At 45.1% G+C, this 16017-nt stretch overlaps 1 protein-coding gene across 3 annotated transcripts in view; it reads right to left on the reverse strand.

Moving 5' to 3' along the window:
• Positions 1-298: 298 nt before the first annotated feature.
• LOC121569326 (hepatocyte nuclear factor 4-gamma) overlaps positions 299-16017 on the reverse strand; it is a 53306-nt gene continuing 37587 nt past the window's right edge. The window contains exons 1-10 of one of the 3 annotated variants that reach the window (XM_041880190.2): positions 14795-15019; positions 9277-9442; positions 8937-9049; positions 5642-5748; positions 5324-5479; positions 4945-5032; positions 3577-3729; positions 2657-2893; positions 2381-2500; positions 299-1786 (exon numbers count right to left, since the gene is read on the reverse strand). In XM_041880190.2, coding sequence (XP_041736124.1) covers positions 1662-1786; positions 2381-2500; positions 2657-2893; positions 3577-3729; positions 4945-5032; positions 5324-5479; positions 5642-5748; positions 8937-9049; positions 9277-9442; positions 14795-14924 — 1395 coding nt within the window. In that variant the 5' untranslated portion in view covers positions 14925-15019 and the 3' untranslated portion in view covers positions 299-1661. Of the gene's footprint in view, positions 1787-2380; positions 2501-2656; positions 2894-3576; positions 3730-4944; positions 5033-5323; positions 5480-5641; positions 5749-8936; positions 9050-9276; positions 9443-14794; positions 15020-16017 lie in introns of those variants that run through there. The other 2 variants (XM_041880191.2, XM_041880192.2) reach the window with 2 other exon arrangements.

A 16017-nucleotide genomic window follows, 5' to 3' on the forward strand; every position in this document is an offset into this window, starting at 1 on the left:
AAGCCTACATAACCCATAAAGTAAAATGCAACATCCATTTATGGCCAGCTATGGAAACTCTAACATTGATTTATCCTGCATTCATTTTGTTCAATTGGTCATATTCATTTTTGCCTTCTTCTAATGCCGTTTAAGGGGAGAGTAATCTAAAAGTAACTGAATGTAATCAGATTACGTTACTGAGTTTGGGTAATCCAAATGTTACTTACTGATTACAATTTTGGACAGGTAACTGTAACGGATTACATTTGGAAAGTAACTTACCCAAGCCTGAGTGTAAACATACCACACTAAAGCATTCAGTACGAGTAGGGTTTATTTATTTCTAGATTATGTTTGTGTTTTCTCATTTTCTTTTAGGTGAGAGGGCAAAATGAGCATCAGCTGGTATCAACTTTCACTCAACTCATATCAACAAACAGCATATCCCAGACCAATACAGAAATGGACACACACCACATATCCTAGACCAATAGAGCAGTGATAGGAGCCGTCGGGTGAAAGGTCACGGAGCATATGGAATATGGAACCTATCTATATTATTATTTATATATTATTATCATATAAAATACTCAGTTAATTAATAACAAACACCTCACATACTTTATCATCAGCTCTGACAATTATTGACACCTTGGCCATCTAGTGATTGCAGGATTGTTATTTCTATTTAAACCACATGGGGGAACCAGTACCCATATTTTCTCTGCTGTGGGACACCGTGGTTGCTGGGTTAGTTCTGTTACGGTGTGTATTTTTTCATAACTATGTCCATGTTCATGCAAAAGCCTACAAAAGCAGAGGCTACAATTCATTGAAAATAGTGTTCTGTTTCAATAACAATATACAGCTTACATTTTCTAATTTGTATACACTATTCGACAGTCTAACGAAGGCCAATAAGATTCATTTGACATATTCAATTGAATTTAAACACCAAATTTGAAAAATGTCATATAATTTCATATCATGACAGTAATCTCAAAAGACTGAAAGCCACTGCAGAGTTGATTAGGAACTAAATGTATGGTTAGTTATACATAGTTATACAAGCAACATGGCAACACGTGAACATCATGTGCTCCAAACACAGTCCTAATCACTTTTAGTTAACACATACTGTATATAATGTACATGGTGATTTGCAAATCTCTCGCTCCATCTTCAATGATGTGCCTACGGAAAGCTCAAATACACACTCCCATTTACATCATGATAACAGAGGGTCAGAGACTAGGAATATTCTAATGATTTATAGATGCTACAATTTACACAGATTACTCCATTTCTAGACTCCTGAACTGGAGTGAAAACCTATGGCACTGAATGGAGAGAAAACATCAAATATTTTACACCTTTAAACACATAGGGCAAACTCAAGTTTTGAAACTACCATTGATCGTGCTTCTACATCTGCATTGCTTGCTTTTTGGGGTTTTAGGCTAGGTATCTGTATAGCACTTTGTGACATCTGCTGATGTTAAAATGGCTTGATAAATACATTTGATTTGATTTGAATGCATGGTTTACAAGTTACGCATGGAATGTAGATCTCAAATTAGTATTTGGCCCATCGAACAGGCTTTCTGTAGTTTTGGTTGCATTCATGGCTGACAGTATGTTTTGTCTGTTTTGTTATTCGCGGGTCGGGTGCTGTACACTCAGAGGGAGGGATCGTGGGTACGTCTGTGTGGGAGGGGCGGGGCCACCAGGAGGGAGGGGCTAGAAGAGGACTTGTACATCTCTGGACCCTGAGGAGGAGACGGGATAGGAGTGTCTGGAGACGCTGTGAAGAGAGAAGAGGGAGTGAAGGGGGGGTAGAGAGAGAGAGAGAGAGAGAGAGAGAGGGTGGAGAGAGAGAGAGAGAGAGAGAGAGAGAGAGAGAGTAGAGAGAGAGAGAGAGAGAGGGAGAGAGAGAGAGAGAGAGAGAGGGTAGAGAGAGAGAGAGAGAGGGAGAGAGAGAGAGAGAGAGGGGGGGAGAGAGAGAGAGAGAGAGAGAGAGAGAGAGAGAGAGAGAGAGAGAGGGGGGGTAGAGAGAGAGAGAGAGAGAGGGTGAGAGAGAGAGAGAGAGAGAGAGAGAGAGGGTAGAGAGAGAGAGAGAGAGGGAGAGAGAGAGAGAGAGAGGGGGAGAGAGAGAGAGAGAGAGAGAGAGAGAGAGAGAGAGAGAGAGAGAGAGAGAGAGAGAGAGGGGGGTAGAGAGAGAGAGAGAGAGAGAGAGAGAGAGAGGGGGGGTAGAGAGAGAGAGAGAGAGAGAGAGAGGGGGGGTAGAGAGAGAGAGAGAGAGTTGAGCCACACCAGAGGGACAGAGAGAGTAATATGGAGCAGTCATGGTTGCTTGCCAGTGAATGCCCAACTGCATACATGTGTGTGTGTATCTTACCTATCTGAGAAGTGTGTGTAGCAGGCATGGTGCTGATGACCAGTGTGTGTCCAGTCAAAGGGTCCTGGGCTAACTGGGTGTGACCTGGGTGGTGCAGGTGGGTTGCCTCTGAAGCCAGACCTGGAGACAGGCAGACAAACCAGCCAATGAGGACACAGGAGAAGATATTTGCTTTCGTCCACCGTTAATGTACACTACTACTACTCACCTCAAAGTAGCGTCACAACATCTATATTGCTTATCAATATTATCAATGTTCTGTTATCATACACCCACCTCCCAGCAGCATCTCCTGCAGTAGGTTGTCGATCTTGGCCAGGCCATAGAGTTTAACAAACTGCAGTTGTTCTATCATCTGCCAGGTGATGGACTGTAGAGTAGGCAGCAGTAGCAGCAGCTCTCCGAACCTCCCTCTGGAGTCATACTGACGGTCGTTAATATAGTCCTCTAGACTCATCTGGACCTGCAGACGCATCGCCTTGATCTTCGACGGATCACGCAGAGACTTGGCATCTGGAGAGAAGGAGGGATGAACGGATGAAGGGGTGAAGGGAGAGGGAGAAAATGTATGGGTGAATGATATGATATGAATGTGTGAAGACTATTGGTGTCTGGTGGAACAAAGGGAACAGAGAACAGTCACATGTCAATGATTAACAAAACCATTCAAATTAACTTTGTTCGATTGAATAAATAAAGCTATTGTGTGGTGTGTGGGGTGTGGGGTGTGTGTGTGGTGTGTATGAGTGTGTGTGGTGTGTATGGGTGTGTATGAGTGTGTGTGCTGTGTGTGGTGTGTAAAAGTGTGTGTGGTGTGTATGAGTGTGTGTGCTGTGTGTGGTGTGTATGAGTGTGTGTGGTGTGTGTGGTGTGTATGAGTGTGTGTGGTGTAAAAGTGTGTAAAAGTGTGTGTGGTGTGTATGGGTGTGTGTGGGTTGTGTGTGGTGTGTATGAGTGTGTGTGGTGTGTGTGGTGTGTAAAAGTGTGTGTGGTGTGTGTGGGGTGTAAAAGTGTGTGTGATGTGTATGTGTGTGTGTGGTGTGTGTGGTGTGTATGAGTGTGTGTGGTGTGTGTGATGTGTATGAGTGTGTGTGGTGTGTATGAGTGTGTGTGGTGTGTAAAAGTGTGTGTGGTGTGTAAAAGTGTGTGTGGTGTGTGTGGAAGGTTGCCTGGTACGGAGGCGTTAAAGTGCTTACCAGGGTCAAAGAAGACGATGGCCTTGAGAGCAGCATACTCATTGTCATCTATCTGGATGTCCTGGAAGGGCAGGACCAGCTCACCTAGAACACGGTTAGCTACACGACCCATCTCCGGCTCCGCACTGCTACCATGGATCACACACCCATTACCTGGAGAGGGAGGGGGGGGAGATCAGTGTGTGTTTTGGGAGGGGGGTTGAGTGTGTGTTTTCCACGTGTTATGGGGGATGTACTGTTTGTGTGTGTCTGTTAGTGATTTGGTTTTTGATTAGATTTATCAGGATCCCCATTAGCCGACACCAATGGCGACAGCTAGTCTTGCTGGGGTCCGACACATAACAAAAAAGACATTACAGACAAAAATACATCCATTTGAACATGTAGTGTGTGAGCATCTATCAGTTACACATACATGTCAGTACATACACACAACAAGTAGGTCACATGGGGAGAGGCGTTGTGCCGTGAGGTGTTGCTTTATTAGTTTTTTTGAAACCAGGTTTGCTGTTCACTTGCGCTAATGCAATAATGGCTCTGTATAATACTGTATGCTTCCTTGAATTAGTTCTGGACCTGGGGACTGTGAAAAGACCCCTGGTGGCATGTCTGGTGGGGTAAGTGTGTGTGTCAGTGCTGTGTGTAAGTTGACTATGCAAACTATTTGGAATTTCCAACACATTAATTATTCTTTTTTTTTGTGTACACCACACTTCACATGTTTGACATTAGAGAAGCTTCCATTAAAGAAAACCCTCTGTTATATTACATTGAGATACTGTGGCTCCCAATCCACGATATGGCTGAAAAGCCATAACACATCACTTTTCTCAACAGCAGGTTATTGGTCAATAATATCAAAGGCTGCAGTGAAATCTAACCGCTCCCACTATCTTATTATTATCCATTTCTTTCAACCAATCATCAGTCAGTCGTGTCAGTGCAGTACATGCTGAGTGCATTCTGAATGTCTGTTATTCATTTGTTTCCAGATAAATAGCATTGTATTACTGTGTGTGTGTGTGTGTGTGTGTGTGTGTGTGTGTGTGTGTGTGTGATGGTGTGTGTGTGTTAGTGCCTGCGTCTGAGTGATGGTATCACCACTTACTAACTCATTATTTGGATAGTTTTACAAATCATCTGTAGGGGCAATCCAAGTAAAGTGTCTTCCATGTATTTCTCTCTGATAAGAAGTGTTTAAGTCAGAGGCCTCCATAGACAAAGCCTTGAGTCAATGATTATCAGGGTGAATAACAGTCTTGCAGGGCAACGACCTGTTAGCCTTAAAACAAGCTTGGCAAAGCAGTATGGCAAGTTTTGACTGGGTGTTACTGAGGCATGAAGGAGAGGTGATTGGTCAGTTCTTACCAAGGAGCAGGAAGTCCTTATAAGGCATTGACCTCTTGGCGACCCCAAGTAGAAGGTGTTCCCCTGCATGAGCCCTGAGCAGACTCACCTGGACAAACACACACACACACACAAAACACACACACACACACACACACACACAAAACACACACACAGCGTGAGAAACAAGGACATCAGTGACCAAACATCTCAGCATCATGTGACTCTAAACCATTAGCTACGGACTGAAGAAATATTACTTTGTGTTTCTGGAAGGTCACAGGCACATTCAAAAGCCTTTAGTTGAGTCTTTGGTAACCACTGTTTAGTTTCAGTTCCAGTTCCAGTCACTTCTTGGTAGTCGTGTAGTTGGTTGGCCTAGCCTAGTCAGGTTGTGTACCTGGTCGTCCAGGGGCAGCTCTCCGAAGGCAGGAATGTACTTGGCCCATTCCACCAACACAAGCAGCTGTTGTCTCATGGAGTCACAGACATCACCCACACCAGCCGACTTCTGTTCTGATACATCTACTGCACCACTGGGACTGGATACACTGATCTAGAGAGAGAGGGGAGTGAGATGTCATGCAGAGGAATGGAAACAATCATGAAGATATGAACCACCTTCTACAGTGACCTGATAATGATTACTTAGAGCAATTGTGTGTGTGTGTGTGTGTGTGTGTGTGTGTGTGTGTGTGTGTGTGTGTGTGTGTGTTACCTGTTGAGACAGTGACTCTGCTTGGGCCAGAATAGTGATAGGTAGGAGATCCTGATTGTCCTGAACACTTCTTCTAGAGCTGATACGATCTCTCTCATTCTGAACCGCTGAAATACACACATACACACATCAGATGAGATATATCACTATGATATTACTATGTTAACATTTCTCAAGGCTAAGGTGTAAGACTTACAAACACATGGATCTGGTTTGATTCCAGTGCCATTTGGCTACCCCCTGAAATTGCTGCAATATCATAATAAATCATTTTGAAATGCTGACCAAACCATCCTAGAAAAATAGCAGTGTAGAGAGGTGAAGTCAAACATTAACCAATAGCAGCCCTGACCAACTTGTCTGAAAGGCACATGATTTGCATGTCGTAAAGCTCTCTGCCAAGGTTATAGGGCCCACAAACACACACACACAAACACACAAACAAACACAAAAAGACACAAACACACACACAAAGACACAAACACACACAATCCTTCTCTGATACCCCTCATAAACACAGCATTCACAGCATTCATGTCTGGTTTATGGCAGAGTTAGTTTCAGCCTCCCAGACTCCCAGAGCAAGTTTCAGCCTCCCAGCCACCAAGTATCCATAGTTTCAACCTCCCAGCCCCCAAGTATCCAGTTTCAGCCTCCCAGCCACCCAGTATCCATAGTTTCAACCTCCCAGCCACCCAGTATCCATAGTTTCAACCTCCCAGCCACCCAGAATCCATAGTTTCAGCCTCCCAGCCACCCAGTATCCATAGTTTCAACCTCCCAGCCACTCAGTATCCATAGTTTCAACCTCCCAACCACCCAGTATCCATAGTTTCAGCCTCCCCGCCACCCAGCATCCATAGTTTCAACCTCCCAGCCACCCAGTATCCATAGTTTCAACCTCCCAACCACCCAGTATCCATAGTTTCAGCCTCCCAGCCACCCAGCATCCATAGTTTCAACCTCCCAACCACCCAGTATCCATAGTTTCAGCCTCCCAGCCACCCAGAATCCATAGTTTCAACCTGCCAGCCACCAAGTATCCTTAGTTTCAGCCTCCCAGCCACCCAGAATCCATAGTTTCAACCTCCCAGCCACCAAGTATCCATAGTTTTAGCCTCCCAGACACCCAGAATCCATAGTTTCAACCTCCCAGCCACCCAGTATCCATAGTTTCAGCCTCCCAGCCACCCAAAATCCATACTTTCAACCTCCCAGTCAACCAGTATCCATAGTTTCAGCATCCCAACCACCAAGCATCCATAGTTTCAAACTCCCAGCCACCAAGTATCCATAGTTTCAACCTCCCAGCCACCAAGTATCCAGTTTCAGCCTCCCAGCCACCCAGCATCCATAGTTTCAACCTTCCAGCCACCCAGTATTAATAGATTCAACCTACCAGTCACCCAGTATCCATAGTTTCAGCCTCCCAAACACCCGGCATAGTTTCAACCTCCCAACCACACTGTATCCATAGTTTCAACCTCCCAGCCAACCAGTATCCATACTTTCAACCTCACAGCCACCCAGTATCCATAGTTTCAGCATCCCAACCACCAAGCACCCATAGTTTCAACATCCCAGCCACCCAGCATCCATAGTTTCAACCTCCCAGCCACTCAGTATCCATAGCTTCAACCTCCCAGCCACCTAGTTGCCATAGTTTCAGCCTCCCAACCACCCTGTATCTATAGTTTCAGCCTCCCAGTCACCCAGTATCCATAGTTTCAGCATCACAGCCACCTAGTATCAATAGTTTCAGCCTCCCAACCACCCAGTATCCATAGTTTCAGCCTCCCAGCCACCCAGCATCCATAGTTTCAAAATCCCAGCCACCCAGTATCCATGGTTTCAACCTCCCTGCCACCCAGAATCCATAGTTTCAACATCCCAGCCACCCAGCATCCATAGTTTCAGCCTCCCAGCCACCCAGCATCCACAGTTTCAACCTCCCAGCCACCAAGTATCCAGTTTCAACCTCCCAGTCAACCAGTATCCATAGTTTCAGCATCCCAACCACCAAGCACCCATAGTTTCAACCTCCCAACCAACCAGTATCCATAGTTTCAGCCTCCCAAGCACCCGGTATCCATAGTTTCAACCTCCCAGCCACCCAGCATCCATAGATTCAGCCTCCCAGTCACCCAGTATCCATAGTTTCAGCCTCCCAAACACCTGGTATAGTTTCAGCCTCCCAAACACCCAGTATAGTTTCAACCTCCCAGCCACCCAGTATCAATAGATCCAACCTCCCAGTCAACCAGTATCCATAGTTTCAGCATCCCAACCACCAAGCACCCATAGTTTCAACCTCCCAACCAACCAGTATCCATCGTTTCAGCCTCCCAAGCACCCGGTATCCATAGTTTCAACCTCCCAGCCACCCAGCATCCATAGATTCAGCCTCCCAGTCACCCAGTATCCATAGTTTCAACCTCCCAAACACCTGGTATAGTTTCAGCCTCCCAAACACCCGGTATAGTTTCAACCTCCCAGCCACCCAGTATCCATCGTTTCAGCCTCCCAAGCACCCGGTATCCATAGTTTCAACCTCACAGCCAGCCAGCATCCATAGATTCAGCCTCCCAGCCTCCCAGAGTTAGTTTCAGCCTCCCAGCCACCCAGTATCAATATATTCAACCTCCCAGTCACCCAGTATCCATAGTTTCAGCCTCCCAAACACCCGGTATAGTTTCAACCTCCCAACCACCCTGTATCCATACTTTCAACCTCACAGCCACCCAGTATCCATACTTTCAACCTCACAGCCACCCAGTATCCATAGTTTCAGCATCCCAACCACCAAGCACCCATAGTTTCAACATCCCAGCCACCCAGCATCTATAGTTTCAACCTCCCAGCCACTCAGTATCCATAGCTTCAACCTCCCAGCCACCTAGTTGCCATAGTTTCAGCCTCCCAACCACCCTGTATCTATAGTTTCAGCCTCCCAGTCACCCAGTATCCATAGTTTCACCCTCCCAGCCACCCAGCATACATCATTTCAAAATCCCAGCCACCCAGTATCCATAGTTTCAACCTCCCAGCCACCCAGTATCCATAGTTTCAACCTCACAGCCACCCATCATCCATAGTTTCAGCCTCCCAACCACCTAATATCCATAGTTTCAACTTCCCAGAATCCATAGTTTCAACCTCCCAGTCCTGATTCCCTCCTCACACTTACTACTTCTCTTTTCATCATGTAATACGTTTCATTTGAGAGTACAGAGTTAGTGCTGGGCTGGAACAAAAGCCTGTACATTAATGGTATTGTATTGGTATTCAGTAGTACTGGTTTGATGTGGCCGACCTTCTTTCTTCATGCCAGCTCTGAAACACTTGTGGAGTCTGCAGAACCGACACTGGTTCCTCTTGTCCTTGTCCACCACACACTGACGGTTAAACCTGGAGACGCACAGACAGATACAACACAGGATCACTGTCAATATCTGAACTCTACGGGCCTGCCTTGTAGTTCTGTTCGTTCCAGCATTACCAACTAGTGACTTCTGTACCTGCAGCAGTGTAATGATTACAGTAACGTTAATATCTCATGTTATGTTTGTTGTTATAATAGACACAGTCTCTGGTGGCTGCAGCTGAAAGCTGAACACACGGGCACACACACCTACCTGCAGGAGTAGACGTGGTTCTTGCGTATGGAGCGTCTGAAGAAGCCTTTACATCCGTCACAGCTGGAGGCTCCGTAGTGTTTCCCTGTAGCCTTGTCTCCACAGATAGCACAGTTAGCATTCACTACGTCTGCCGGGGACAGGCCCGGCTCCGCTGGCATACTGTCTGGAACACATACATTATCCAAAGACTGGGTTAGCCTGCTGAGCTTATGTCTAGCTGTAAGTGCAGTGAGCTAATGCAAGTTTTATGGTCACAGGAAAGGTTGTACGCATGCACACACACATGCACACACACATACACATGTGCATCCTCCTGCCATCAGAAAAACCTCTTCAGTTGAAATAGGGAAATCAATCATTCGTTTTGTGCATGTGAAATCAAGGCGTCTTGACAAAGGAAGAGAAGGACAGTGACTATAGCTTTGTACTAGCTGACTGCTATCTGCCTATTACAGTATGGAGGACAGTGGGAACAGGTTTGATTAGGAACGCTTTGGGTGCATTCATCTGGCTTATTTGTTGAAATTGTGGTGTTGAGGTTGTGCCTAGTGGTTATTTTTATTCTTCTTGTTTTATTTGTAATGTACATTTCTCTTCCTGTTTGTGAGAAATGTTGTACTCAGGGCAACATTGGGATTTATAAATAAAAGTTCATAAACAATCTGAGATAAATGGACAGCAATAATATTAAACCACACTCCAAAACCATGTTATCTAGGGTTTTTGTATCTACATGGCTTCATAGATGGAGTCAAGAGAGGAGGCCTCAAAAATATAGAACCAGGCCAAGTTCCAACCCCTGCAGACCCAGACTAAGAACAAGATCCAGTGTATTGAGACAAAGACCCAGGATGTGGTCTGAATCGGTCTCTAGACCAAAACCATCTGATCAAATACCAACAAAGACAAACACACAGGAATACATCTCCTGTAATCTGTGCATTCATGTCTCTACTCACACCAGACATATTCCTGCATACACCAACCATGTCCAAGGTGGAAGAATACATCTTGACAATGCCAAAGAGAAGAAAGTCAATGTTTGACCAACTTCCCTTTAATCGTATTTTTATCAGTTCACGTGTTGAGATGACATCAGTGGATGTTCCAACTTCTTTTCATACTTTAAAGCCACAATAAAGCTGTCTTTATGACACACTGTAGATTCCTATCGAAACAGACCTCTTATCATTAATGGATAATTAATTAATGGATAGATACAATATTCAACTGTTCTTTTTAAGTGCATTAGGGATTGTGAGTGAATAAGCAGAATGACAAATGACAATCAATGTTATTCAGACAGGTGAAACTGCTCTAATTTGGCCCCATGGAGCTGGATGGCCAAAATAATTGTGTGCATATTTTGGTTGTTTGATTGTGTTCTCCACATCGCATTTTAAGCCATCAGTGGGCATTACATAGCAATTATCTATGGAAATACAGCCATGGAGCTGGTTGGCGACCATATTGGAAAACTGCTGCCCTAGAAAATCAAATCAAATTGTATTTATCACATGCTTTGTAAACAACAGAGAAAAATATAGAAAAATAATTAAAACACGAGGAATAAATACACAATGAGTAACGATAAGTTGGCTATATACACGGGGTACCAGTACCGAGTCGATGTGCAGGGGTACGTGGTAAATGAGGTAGATATGTACATATAGGTAGGGGTAAAGTGACTAGGTAACAGGATAGATAATAAACAATAGCAGCAGCGTATGTGATGAGTCAAAAGAGTTAGTGCAATGCAGTTAGAGTTAGGGTCAATGCAACTAGTTCCTGTAGCTATTTGGTTAACTATTTAGTAGTCTTATGGCTTAGGGGTATAAACTGTTCAGGGTCCTGTTGGTTCCAGACTTGGTGCATCGGTACCGCTTGCCGTGCGGTAGCAGAGACAATAGTCTGTGACTTGGGTGGCTAGAGTCTTGACAATGTTGTACTGGGTCGTACTCACCACCCTCTGTAGCGCCTTGCGGTCGGCTGCTTTGCAGCTGCCGTACCAGGCGGTGATGCAGCCAGTCAGGATGCTCTTAATGGTGCAGCTGTAGAACCTTTTGAGGATCTGAGGGCCCATGCCAAATCTTTTTAGCCTCCTGAGGGGGAAGAGGCATTGTCGTGCCTTCTTCACGACTGTGTTGGTGTGTTTGAACCATGTTGATTCCTTAGTGATGTTGACACCGAGGAAATTGAAGCTCTTGACCCGCCCCACTACAGTCCTGTCGAGGTTGTTGTCCTGACACCACACTGCCAGGTCACGGACTTCCTCCCTATAGGTGGTCTCTTCATCATCGGTGATCAGGCCTACCTCCGTCGTGCCGTCAGCAAACTTAATGATGGTGTTGGAGTCGTGCGCTGCCACGCAGTCATGGGTGAACAGGGTGGCAGATGTGTTGTTGCATACCCTCACCACCTGTGGGCGGCCCATCAGGAATTCCAGAATCCAGTTGCAGAGGGAGGTGTTAAGTCCCAGGGTCCTGAACTTAGTGATGAGCTTGGAGGGCACTATGGTGTTGAACAATGAGCAGTAGTCAATGAACAGCATTCTCATATAGGTGTTCCTCTTGTCCAGGTGGGAAAGGGCAGTGTGGAGTGCAATAGAAATTGCGTCATCTGTGGATCTGTTCGGGTGGTATGTGAATTGGAATGGGTCCAGGGTGTCTGGGATGATGGTGTTGATGTGGGCCATGACCAGCCTTTCAAAGCATTTCATGGCTACAAATTCGACTGCTACGGCGTGATAGTCATTTAGACAAGTTAACTTGGCATTCTTGGGCACAGGGACTATGGTGGTCTGCTTGAAACATGTAGATATTACAGACTGGGTCAGGGAGTCGTTGAAAATGTCAGTGAAGACACCCGCCAGCTGGTCAGCGCATGCTCTGAGTACACGTCCTGGTAATCCGTTTGGCCCTGCGGCCTTGTAAAGGTTAACCTGTTCAAAGGTATTACTCACATCGGCTACAGAGAGCGAGATCACACAGTTGTCCCAAACAGCTGGTGCTTTCATCCATGGTTCAGTGTTGCTTGCCTCGAAGTGAAGGCATTTAGCTCGTCTGGTAGGCTCGTGTCACTGGTCAGCTCGCGGCTGGCTTTCCCTTTGTAATCCGTAATAGTTTGCAATCCCTGCCACATCTGACGAGCGTCAGAGCCGGCATAGTAGGATTCGATCTTAGTCCTGTATTGACGCTTTGCCTGTTTGATGGCTTCTCGGAGGTCGTAGTGGGATTTCTTATAAGCATCCGGATTAGTGTCCCGCTCCTTGAAAGCGGCAGCTCCAGCCTGTAGCTCAGTGCGGATGTTGCCTGTAATCCATGGCTTTTGGTTGGGATATGTCACTGTTGGGACGACGTCATTGATGCACTTATTAATGAAGCCGGTGAATGATGTGAGCTTTGGCGGTCCAGATGCTCGCCAACGTAGTCTAATCATGAAGCCGCCTCATTGCCTCTCTTTCGCCGTCGCGTCCTCTTTCGAGTCCCAGTGTAACGATCCCGGCAGTCTGAGTCGGGTCCTGTCTGTGGACTAGTTTTTCTGCTCGGGATCTCCAGTTTCCCGAGGGTTCTGGAACGCTCCGGGGAGCTCTCTTGATTTCCGCACCTGCATCCCATCAGCAATCTGCACACCTGGTCTTGATCATCACCCTTCTTAGGCTCTGGCCTAACATCCATTCCCTGCCGGATCGTTAGCCATGAACAGTAGGTTTACCAGAGTATCAGTCTTAGAGCTTCTAGCGTTAGTTTTGTTGTTTTTGCACCTTGTTGGTTTATTGTTTACTTACCTCCGTTTTGTTCCATCTGCAGTCACTCGTCCGGAACCTTCATCCAACCTCTGCCTGGTGGTCGGCGGCTGCCGAGCCATGATGGGATCAACCACTGCACCCCCAACAACTAATCAACGCCGCCCGCTCTGTTCCCTGGATTATTCAGCACCACTCTTGAATTTGTAAATAAACACTCACCTTCGTTTCAACTTACCTTGTCCTGGTCTGCTTCTGGGTTCTGGCTTTGTAACTCGTGACACCCAGGGATCATAGCCTGGTCTGGGGTAAGCAGAACACCCAGAGCTGCCAACTCGTTGAAGTAGAAATCTTCATCCAAATCGATGTTCTGATGTCCATAAGATTATTTTGGTCAAAGGAAATGATTGAGGTAACATAACGTTAAAAACCACAGTTAAGATCAGTCTAAAAAACACAAAATAGCAGAATTGGTCAAAAGCTCGTAAGACGGCAGCTATCCACTACAGCGCCATCTTATGTTCAGTGTAATAGGTTAAATCTGCAATGGCACTATACCTAGACATCTTTAGTAAGGCATATCCTGGCTTTTTGTAAAAGTTGTATTGTGTCACCATAAAGGCATTTTGTTCAAATGGGTTACCTATCTCTCTGCTGGACATAGTGTATTCCTATTGGATTTTATCTACTGTCACATTTCTTAAAAGTGACACAGTATATAATATCATATTATATATCATTGTAACCAGTACACTCTTAGAAAAAAGAGTTCCAAAAGGGTTCTTCGGCTGTCCCCATAGGAGAACAGGGTTCTTCATGGAACCCAAAGGGGTTCTACCTGGAACCAAAAGGGTTCTACCTGGAACCAAAAGGGTTCTACCTGGAACCAAAAATGGTTCTTGAAAGGGTTCTCCTATAGGGACAGCCGAAGACCCATTTTAGGTTCTACATAGCACCTTTTTTTCTAAGAGTGTAGACTTCAGGGATCACTGATATAACTTGTGTAAAAAGTAACTTTGAAAGTGAGAATATCCCAATTTTACTGCGATTGCTGGTGATGGTTTTTCATCATTGTTTATTGATTGATTGATTGAATTTATTTGACAATTTGTAAAATACACATACAATTTAAGAAAATCATCAAGGATAACACAATAAAGCTTAACAGGTTATTTCCATTGTGGTCCTTCATCAAGGTCAAAACAAAGACCATATGGTTTTCATTGTTGATTAAATGTGTTGCCCCAAAACCAATACAAACATTTTAAACTATTTTGGGGCCACATAGACCCAACACAAGGGAAGCCATGACCCAAAACGTATTTTCACCATTCACCTACAGGGGGCCATACAGTCCGACCCAAGGCTTTTCTGAAATGGCACCATATCAGGTTTTGTTCAGCAAGAAAAATTATACCAGTGTGTCAATTTTCACGATTCTATACCAAATCGAACAATATGGTCTTTTTTGGGAGCTTATCTACTGGACTAAATGTACAATATCACATTTGAATGCCTATATTCAAGGTAAGGTTGACTTTAGGCTTTTTACTGAAGTCAGACATCAGTTAGTGATATTTCACAGTGTGTGTCAGATAATGTATTCTACTAATCATTACTGAGTGCTGGTAGAAGGATCAGGATGAAGAATATTCAACTTCAGATTTCAGAAGACACAAACCGACCACACAGACATGATGCTAGCACCTGTTAACCTGTCATTTTAGTAGACCGTGTGTGTGTGTCTGTGTCTGTGTCCAGTCCACTCACCCCTCCCACCATAGAGGACGTCAGCGTGTTCGAAGCCCAGGGTGCTGTACGTTGGGTCCAGTCCCTCACTGTAGTTGGCTACATCCATGTCCAACAAGGAGTTACTCACTGACACAGACGGATACTTCATCCCTCACTTTCTATCCCTCTGTCACTGTCCTTCTCTCTCTCTCTCTCTCTCTCTCTCTCTCTCTCTCTCTCTCTCTCTCTCTCTCTCGTTCTCTCTCCCTTTCTCCCTTTCTTTCTCTCTCTCCTTTTCTCTCTTTCTTTCTCTCTCTCTCTATTTCTCTCTGTCTCCTTTTAATTTGTTCTAATGTATTTTCCTAACACTATTTCTTCCTCTACCACTTCCTGTCTGCCTCGGTCTCCCTATCCCTCTCTCTTGTTCGTCTTCCTCTGTCACATTCAGTTCTTCCACCGTCTGGAGTGTAGAAGGTAACCTAAGGTCCCTGCCATTTGATTGGTACTTTTTTAAGAAAGTGGGTGGGGCCTTGGCAAAGACTTCTCACCTTATCTCTTCCCTTCTTTCCCTCACTTATCACAGGTATGGAGAGATATCGGAGAGATAGATATTCCCTTCCCTCTCCATTCTCTCTCTTTTCCCGAGGCATATTGGCAAGTTTGACAGGGTGGAGACGATGTCATGGGGGGTGCATGCGTGTGTGTGCGTGTGTGCGTGTGTGTGGCCAGTATGCTGTGGCCTCCATGGTCTGCTGAATCTAATCAATAGTAGAGCAATACAACAGCCTCTACCATGATCACATCTAATCTAATCAATAGTAGAGCAATACAACAGCCCCTACCATGATCACATCTAATCTAATCAATAGTAGAGCAATACAACAGCCCCTACCATGATCACATCTAATCTAATCAACAGTAGAGCAATACAACAGCCCCTACCATGATCACATCTAATCTCCAGGGAGGCAGAGCACAGAGAAAAACACCACTGATAACTTCCATTGATTAATCAGACTCCCTAAGTGAAACTAGGGGAGACCCATTGACTCCCATTAATTTCCCTCTATGGAAGCCACTGATCAAATCCTTCTGTATAGACAACACATGGTTAACTCTCTACTCCCACTACCAGTCACATAGATTTACTGCACTAAATACCTGTTAGAGAATACATGCAATCTGATTGAGGTACTATAATAATATAATAATAATATAATATGCCACTTAGCAGACGCTTTTATCCAAAGCGACTTACAGTC

This window comes from Coregonus clupeaformis, chromosome 7 (genome assembly GCF_020615455.1).
Source record: "Coregonus clupeaformis isolate EN_2021a chromosome 7, ASM2061545v1, whole genome shotgun sequence".
NCBI classification, from domain to species: domain Eukaryota; kingdom Metazoa; phylum Chordata; class Actinopteri; order Salmoniformes; family Salmonidae; genus Coregonus; species Coregonus clupeaformis.